We start from the raw sequence: 9,175 nt of genomic DNA, 5'->3' as shown, positions 1-9,175 counted from the left end.
GCACAATCTCTATATATATATATATATGCATGAAAAGTACATTAAATGGAATGGTTTTTCTTTATTTAATTTTCTTAATTTGTATTTTTTATAAGTTTTTAGCTGACAATATATAAAGCCAATTTAATTTTAAATTATATTTTAAAATTAATATGAGAATTAATTTGTATTCTTATATATTTTAAAATATATGATATTAAATTGCATTATAAATAAAAAAATGAAGCACTTGTATTTAAATTAAATCATTAGTCTTAAATATATTTAGTTTTAAAAAATATTAATGTCATAACATCTAATAAAATGATTATTCTATTATTTCAAGTAATATTCCTCTCTCACACACACACACACAGATATTAAAATCAATCTCTTAAAATAAAGGATAGACCTTCTAGTGTTACAAAAAAAAAAAAAAAAAAAAAAAAAAAAAAAAAAGGACTTAACAACCCCCTGAGTCTGATCATCCCCATGGAGAGGAATTAACCAATGGCTTTTAAAGATTCAACTTGAGATTTGCCACGCGGCCCGTGTTTTCGAATATACAATCGGTACTCATCGAATGTCATGGGCTGGTACAGAGCGGGATGATTCGGGCCCACTAGCTCTGGAATGGACTCCACTGGCATATCACTGCGTGGATTGTAGAAAAAAGCGATTGACAATCGCTCTATCTTTGAGTTCACCACCACTCGATGCTCCACACTTCGATAAGTAGCATTGCTCATAACCTGATGAAATTTAACAATAACTATTGACTCTTCCATTTTAATTTTTAAAATTTTTTATTCAACATTATTCCAAACATACCACAAAAAAATTTATACCTTAATTATCAATATGTTGTATATTTTTATACTTCCACTTTTATAAAAAATGTATTATTAGATTAATGTATTTATCTTCATAGCTAACAAATTATTAAGATTTTAATGCGAAAAAATAATTGCGACTTAGATTTTGTAGCAAAGTTGAAATTTAAGGTAGTTTTTAGATGTGTTTGGAATGTTATGTGTGAAAATCTCAATTATTTTATAAAGTTAGAATGCTCTCAAGGACCCATCTCTTAGGTTCAGGGAAAACTTATCAATCAAATTTAAGATAAATATGTTGAAACAATCTCAAGATAAACTTACTAACTAGGTTCAAAGTAGACTCTCTAGCTACCAGAGAAGCAGGTTTGCTTACCAAGTACAAGAAAATTAGGACCATTAAACATATAGAGAACTCAATAGATTCACAGTGAAGTGCCTAGAAGCTTCCTAATAATTTTTATTAAGAGAATTGATGATTTCTTTGAAGTTAAATTTTAATTAAAGCTCTCAGGCTACTTGTCTCTTGTATTTTATATTGAGTAATCAATCAATCTCGTTTCACACCTTTGTATAGTCTCTACCTTTAAATAGATACTCATGGGGATAGAAGGTGTTATTTCATAGTGTGAAATCACAATTAAAGGGTCAAGGTTCAAAGCCCTTATATTATTGAGTTTTGTAGTGATTTTTTCTTCTACAGTCACTTTATGGTTTTCTTTATATTCCATTTTACTTCTTCCTTTTTTTTCCTTATGAAAAGTAACATTCTGATGTAATCTGGTGATAGAATAATATGAATTGTACATCTTTAATGATGTAATGAGTATAAATTTATGTCATCATTCAAAAGGGTTGCACAAAAAAATTGTTAAGGAGCCCCTAAGGAATTATTAGAAGCACTAGCTTGGGAGACATCAACTAATTTAAAGAACCATGTCTTTGTAAAATGCATGCGGGCAACTGAGATGGAAGAGAGGTGCTTAGCATAATGATCAAAGGGATTTTGGAGCAAATCCCTAGAATTACTATCATAGTGCAGTTACATGAGAACTCTAATGATTGAGCAGTTTAAAGAATGAACTCTGGAAAAAAGCATTGCCCCATATCGACAATGAAGCATCTATTTAGATTTTGAAGAGAAACACTTATTTCCCACACATCACTGACTAGAGGGGTAACTTGAGAAAAAGAAACCACTACCATCTAATGCTTTATTGATAGAGATCTTTGAGGCCAAGCTAATTTTCAAGCTAAAGATCTTCAAAACTAATTTCAGCAAATTCATCCTTGCTTTAAATCCAACATCTATCTGCTCAACATCAATGATGCGCTAAAATGCCAACTGTTCTTCACAATCTTTAAAGAGTCAGCTCTCGAGTTGTTTTCTCATATGAAAATCAAGTTGATTATATCATTTGTTAAGTTTAAAAGAGTCGTTCTTACCCAATTTGAACGAAACCCAAATTGAACGCAACCGAACCAAAATCTTATCCAATTTTATTTGAACTGGCCTTAGCTAACCTTAATTGACCTTAGATGACCTTATTTAAGAACCTTAGCTCAACTACAACCCAAGTCTAATCAAAACTAAATTTAAGTCTTGTTTTTATGTGTAGTCATTCATGTGTAGTATTGTATGCATAGTGAATCAAAATTCATGCTCCATGTCTAATAATTCATATCCATGTTTAGTTCTTTTCATGTGATAAACAAACAAACAAAAAATAGGATAAAAAAAAAGGAGGGGAACCTCTCACAAGCTGCTTCACCCCATGAACATTTAACATGGCACTCAAAACTTTAAGAATAAAATCAAATAAAGAACACTAACATAGAAAATCAATTGAAAATCTCTGAACTTAGGAGGAACCTTATTTTCATCCCAACTCACAAAATTAGGAGCTAAAACAAACCACAACCTAAATATCGAACCCCAAACAAAATCTAAAACCCACCAACAAAAAGAACGTGAACTAAACCAGGGCAAATCACGCAAACCCTAGTTTAGCCAACTTAGACATAAGAATTGAGGATCATAAATACCCTGCGTGCCTAAATATAGAAGTATAAGTTAGTTTAATAGGTATTTTAGTTAGTGCTAAGGACTATGATATATAATACCAACAATCTTATCTCATGAAACTATAGGAAATGTCCTAGCATGAATTAACCCATGGTGGCCGACGAAGACATTTCTAACTTCCTTGAAACTAAGAAACCCTCCACATGTCATGGCACTCAAGGAAGATTTCTGGTTATAAGACTGGTTGTACTAGAAGGATATCAACACACCCAAAATAATGAAAAGTCATGAGCATTTTGATCAGAGGATTTATTCCTAAAGTATAGGTTAGTCCTACTAATTGGATTTCTTAAAGAGTCTAGGAGTATTCCAAAAGTAAGGTTTCACCTCCATGTAGAAATCTTTCATACTCCATTCTGCCCTTTAATTCAGAAACTTCGTTCAATCTTATGCAACTTCAAACTAATCCCTTCATATGTTTTGTATTCAAAGCTCCAAACATTAACTCATCCAACTTGTTATTGATCCTCTTCAAGCTCACCAATACTGATTATTTTTAGACTATTTAGGCAAACCTTCCTCCCTCGACAGTTAAGCCCTTTTGTCCAGCTTTCATGACACAATGTCATTGAATTGTAAATCCTATTTAAACTTAATTCTTCCAAAACTCTAAACTTAAATCATTCCTTCATCTCTAAAATCTTAACTTTGAAAGCTCAACATTGCAATTTGAATAACATGGGCCACAATATTACTTAAGAGTTTTATTTAAGGCTCACAGCTCTAAAGATATAATTAACCATGAGGGCTTGTTTTTGCAAGGAACTAAACCTCATAATAACATAAATCTTATCTTACACCCATAAATAAGGGAAAACTCTAGTTTTGTAGACTCACATAGATTTCATCATTCGAATGATCAGACCCATTTCAAGGTAGTACTTCCTCCCATTGAAGTGGTATATTATTCTTTAAACGTCGCACTTGATCATTTAGATATATGTATTCCAAAGTGATATGGTGGACACAAAAATCCCTCACTAGTCATCTAGTGCAATTCATGACAGGAGGCAAATTCTTTCTTTAAAGCCTTTTTTCAGCTGCGTCATCTCTCAGTTGAGTGTATTCGACTCCTGCATGAATTGTATTCTTTGCCCTTCAAATTAATGTAATTCTCAATATCTAAACTTTTTGAAATAAATTGTAGAGTATTATAATATTAATTTGTTTCTTAAATTATCATATTAGTGTGATTTGCTTAAATTTGCAATAAGTAAGATTTAGGTGAGAGATGTGTAAATACATAAGAAGTGAGTTGAATGTACGTAAAGCTTCCTAAACTTCTGGAAATTGTACATACATTTGCACACTATTGAATCTGAGATTGTTCTGTGCGTCACACCGAAGGGATATAGTGGTGGGAATCAGGAGAGAGATGTATAGAGAGAAGGGGAATGAGGTGCACAACGACTTGCCCCTCTAACTCGGCAGATCATTAAGTGAAGTGATATGTGTGTAAATAAGGAAGTTTAGTTTTGACATATGTAAATACAAAAGAATTGTGTGCAATGTATATATAGCACGTGCTACATTTTACACCTAAATATATCATCTTTCTTATGCATGAAAAATGTATTTCACTTTGTAAAATTAAAAAAAAAAATGATATTTTTGATATGATATGAAAGAATTGGGTGATATAAATGTAAGAAATTAAATTTAAGGGTTATATATATAAATACATATGAATTAGATGCTATGTATGTAAAATACTGTTGTTAAACTTCTGAAGATTTTAATTGATAATATTGTCTATTATTTCCTTATGATATTTTTATTTGATTTTTAATATAATATGATTTTGAGTGCTGCAAAACTATTGAAAAAAAATCTCATATAAATTTAATTTCATTTTACTTTTCACATTTGTTCTAATGATCCATAGATTTTAAATATTTGTATATCTAACACCCAAAGTTTGATATTTATATTTATAACAATTTGGTGTCATAAATTTATGCATTAAAAATCATATCTCACTCTTAAAAAGATAGTCTTTGTATTATTTTGACATGATGTTAAATGTTTGAATGATATGCATATAAGTATGAATGTTTAGTTAGTTATTAGACAAGCAAATAGATAAAAATTATGTTGTATGCTTGTAAATGCCTCTTGATCATACAACCTTGTATAAGCACAATCTCTCTCTCTCTCTCTCTCTCTCTCTCTCTCTCTCTCTCTCTCTCTCTCTCTCTCTCTCTTTTTGAATAGGAGGGAATAGAATATCCCTAGAGTTGACGACTATTCATAGCTATTATCTTGACATCAAAGAAGAGTTCGACTGCATGCTTTATTTGTGTCATCGTTGATCCTGATTTGACATTAAAAGTATATTGATTCTTCCCCAATAATCAAATACTTATTTCTGTAAATGATGCATATTTGATTCCATCCATGAATCTATTTTCTTCCCTACGAGTTCTAGTATCGATAATAGTTCTAGTTCTTACTGTTCATATGCTATCGTATGAATATATCATACCAATTCGCTACGCATGAATGATGAGATTCCATTGATACAGATCAATTCCAATAGACTTATTGAATGTTCTCATTGGCATGCATCCAACAGGAATTGAACCTACAAATTTGCCAATTATGAGTTGGGTGCTTTAACCTGCTTTAACCATTCAGCCATGGCCTTGGATGCTTAACAGGGATCACCGTGCATCGTGAATAACGAAATTCCAATAGACTTATTGAATGCTTCACATTCAATGAATTGTAAAATGACAAGAGAACTTCTTGACAGGTCTCTTTCTCTTGCCACCCTTGCCACCCTTGCCACCCCCGCCCAATGATATAATTAGTATCGAATAGCACAACACGAATAAGGTCACCATGGAAGAAAGTTTAGATAAGTAATAATAAGCTATTATATTCCGAAAAATGTTAGATATGGAATTCAAATGCATTCGGACTTCATGTACAATAAGATTATGTATATTATATAATAATATATATGTAGATATATATGTATATATATAATATTCCATCTTGTGTTCCATAAGGCTAATGCTAAAGATTAAAGAAAGACTTGTAAGGGTTTGAAGCCCCACGTTGGAATCTTCTACGCATGCATTGCCCCACAAGCCGTTTTGTTTCTCTATGCTATAGTCTCCTAAACGTGAGGCACGCCGAAAACGATTAAGATGCTGTAATTCATTTACTCTTACATATATACCCTACAATTCTGCCGCATAATTACACATATACCCACATAGTTTATGACACTAAGGTGTTGTAATGGTAAATATTAAACATTTGGTGGTAGATATGTAAATGCATAAGAACTGTGTGGCATGTATGCAAATTTCCACACATTAATTTTAATGTATGAACCCCTCGAGTCCAGTGGTCATGTGCCACGTGACAAGTGTGTCCCAACCCTCAAAAAAACCTACCCAATGAGTGTATTTCAGTGGGGTCCACTTGCCACGTGACAAGTGCCCACTGGACTCTGGATGCAAACTTGCGTCTGGTGTTCTGATGGAATAAGCACTCCCTCGAACTAGCTCAATTTAATACTTTATTTATATTATCCTAGAATTTATTTACATTTTATTTAATAGCTCGATAAAATATTTCATGCGAGATTATGACAACAAAGAACAAAATGATATTAGAGCAATGAAGAGCAAAGTGATATTTTCGAAGAGTCAAAATTGATGTTTTAAGATATGACAAAACATCAAATTGTCTTCTCATATAAGTAAGAACTTGAATTTACGAGTGGCAATTGCTCTACCGACCTTATGCGGGTCCGCTCCTGATGATAATAAGAATATATTTAACGTGATATTAAAAATTTAAATATTATATGCATTTGATACATGCAAATACATTAGAATTGTAAGGTATTTAAGTAAATAACCACACCTTTCAAAATTTTTAAAACTTGAACCAAACATAGGGAAGTATAACGGATACCTGGACCTGGTCGCCGACGTTGACTATGAAAGCATCGGCGAGCGGGTGCACCGTGACCCATCCGCTCCGGCGCCGGACCTGCAGCCCCGTCACCTCATTATCCGGCAACAGAACCGTTATGCCGCCGGGATCCGAGTGCGACGACAGCCCCAGCGCAAGCTCCGGTTGCGGGCACTTGGGATAGTAATTCACCCGCATACACGCCCCTGCTTCCTCGCCGCCAAATCTCCTCTGCAACGCTCCATCCGCCACCCCCAACCCCGCCGACAGCAGGCCCAGCATTCTCTCGCAAAGCTTCACCAGCTCCCTCCCATACTCCTCCACCGTCTCCCTGCAAAAAGGTTGCACCTTTAGGCGGCGTTTACCTGCTGCGGATTTACGTTAAGTAGGATTTATCAAGTCGGTAAAGTTGGTCGAAGTGCATGATTTCGCCTCATAGTAGATTTGATAAATCCGGATTTACATGAGAGAGATAATGGAAAGAGAGATTTGGGTATGATGGAAAGTTGTATTTAGTTTTTTTTTCTTTTTTGGTGTTTGGATGTAAAAATTATTCCATACGGATGTCTGATCCTGGCCGTAAATCAGTCCGTAAATCAGTCAGATGTATTTCGGTAGGCCACACCTAAATTTTTTTTTTTAAATAAAAACTGAAATAATCCTGACCGTAGATCACCGTGATCTACGGTCAGGATCGGACACCGCATGCAAAGAAACATGCGGTGTCTGTATGCAATAATTTCTCTATTTAGATGGCTAAATTTTTGTGAAAAATGTGCTACACGGCCTTGGGGGTTGTCTAGCAACATATTTATGGCAGGATTTAACCTTGATATAGACTAAATATTGCAAAAAGATCGTTATGGACAAAAAAAAGCCGCAAATTTGAAAAATGGGGATTTCATTGATTACGATTGTAAATCTCGGATTTACTAAATCTCACAAATCAATGGATTTAAGGGATTTAGAGAAAGAGCTATTCAGTTTTTTCTACTTACTTGCCAAGCAATTATGCTTCAACGTATTTACTAAATTCTAATAACTTAAATGTCATCGTTTACTAGACATCCCCTTAATCACCATCTTCGGTTATACTCCACTCTACTGCAATGTGTGTGTGTGTCGTGTACTCAGATCAGTTGGTCGGGCATCTTCTTGTGAGTTGTAAATCTCCTCTAGTGTTGGGTTCAATTCTACCCAAGTGTAGGGTGTGCTACTCGAATTCTTAAGCATATTAGGGATGGTCGGGACTCGTATAATAGTCTCCCGTCATGCCTTTTTTTTATATAAAAAAATATAAATATATAGAGGTAGAAAGATATAATTCTGTAATTGTATACATGCCTGAGTGAAGGTGGGAGAGAGGGCCACTTATCATGGTTTTTGAGACACAATGGGAAGAGATGGAGGAAATAGTAGTCTCCCCAGTCGAGAATGGCCTCTTTCTCCATCCCCAGCCTGCTGCCATAGCCCTCATAAGTCTTTGGGGAATTAGCATAAGCTTGTTTTGCTTCCATAGGAAGATGAAAGAACTCTCGCCACAACTCGTGCGTGCGGCGCATCAACGCCGGGCTGACTCCATGGTTCACCGCCTGGAAGAATCCCCATTCTCGGCATGCCTTCGAGACAGCTGAAGCCATGTTTGAGCTGAGGTCGATGACCGGAATGGGTTCGGTGTCCGTGTCGGTGTCGGGGACGATGGTCGGTCGTTCGGCCACGGGTTTAATGTATCGGGAGGGGATGAGGGCGGTGCCGCTCTCGGAGATGGATTGGACTCGAACGACGGGTTCGGGCCAGTCGTTGAGGCAGTCCATGGTGGAGGGATTGGAGGAAGTTATGGGTTGGGAATTGGTGTTGGGTTTGGGTTTCATATAGAGGAAGTGAAGAGGAAACGGGTGGGGGAGGGAGTGTGAGTTGAATGAAGGGATGGAGTGGGAAACGTGATAAATGTGAGTATTGTGGTTTGATTCAAATTTGAGCAAAGTATATATTGCTTTTATTCTTATGTATAATGAGAGAAAGAACTGAAATTATGTGATGTTTACGAAAATAGAACATAATTTTTATGTTTTTACTTAGTTTGATATTTATAGTGACGAGATGAGGTCTATTTATAGTCTTTGGCGAGAGATATTTTAGTTCTTCGACAACTATCTTTCGTAACACTTGATCGAACGATCTATATCAACCACCTTGATAATGGGGGATTTTTTTTTTAATGATTTGAGGGTCTTAATGATCTCAAATTTGAGTAATCTTTGGTTCGTTGGGTTCCTCTTGTTGAGGCGCTTGATTTGATTTATGCATTAACCTTTATAGTTCATTTTCCTCATTCAATTAATGA

The 9,175-nt window shown here is 34.9% G+C and overlaps 1 protein-coding gene across 1 annotated transcript; it reads right to left on the bottom strand.

Moving 5' to 3' along the window:
* Window positions 1–463: 463 nt before the first annotated feature.
* Window positions 464–8,696, bottom strand: LOC110023240 (probable 2-oxoglutarate-dependent dioxygenase At5g05600). Its single transcript, XM_020722553.1, has 3 exons — window positions 8,176–8,696; window positions 6,832–7,162; window positions 464–731 (listed from the first exon to the last, which is right to left on the bottom strand). Exons 1-3 carry the CDS (start codon window positions 8,643–8,645, stop codon window positions 483–485), a joined length of 1,050 nt encoding a protein of 349 aa, XP_020578212.1. The 5' UTR covers window positions 8,646–8,696; the 3' UTR covers window positions 464–482.
* Between the last annotated feature and the right edge of the window lie 479 nt (window positions 8,697–9,175).

Source organism: Phalaenopsis equestris, unplaced genomic scaffold (genome assembly GCF_001263595.1).
Source record: "Phalaenopsis equestris unplaced genomic scaffold, ASM126359v1 Scaffold000223, whole genome shotgun sequence".
NCBI classification, from domain to species: Eukaryota; Viridiplantae; Streptophyta; class Magnoliopsida; order Asparagales; family Orchidaceae; genus Phalaenopsis; species Phalaenopsis equestris.
Note: the sequence above shows the minus strand (reverse complement) of the source record. Positions and strands in the feature narration are given on the sequence as shown.

What these genes read in the sequence shown, in the direction of transcription:
- LOC110023240 (XM_020722553.1), bottom strand. Translation starts at nt 8,645, where the DNA reads ATGGACTGCCTCAACGACTGGCCCGAACCCGTCGTTCGAGTCCAATCC. An exon ending in TCTCTCCCACCTTCACTCAG is followed by an intron (nt 7,163 to 8,175) that starts GCATGTATACAA and finishes ACCTTTTTGCAG; the next exon opens with GGAGACGGTGGAGGAGTATG. An exon ending in ACGTCGGCGACCAGGTCCAG is followed by an intron (nt 732 to 6,831) that starts GTATCCGTTATA and finishes AAATTTCATCAG; the next exon opens with GTTATGAGCAATGCTACTTA.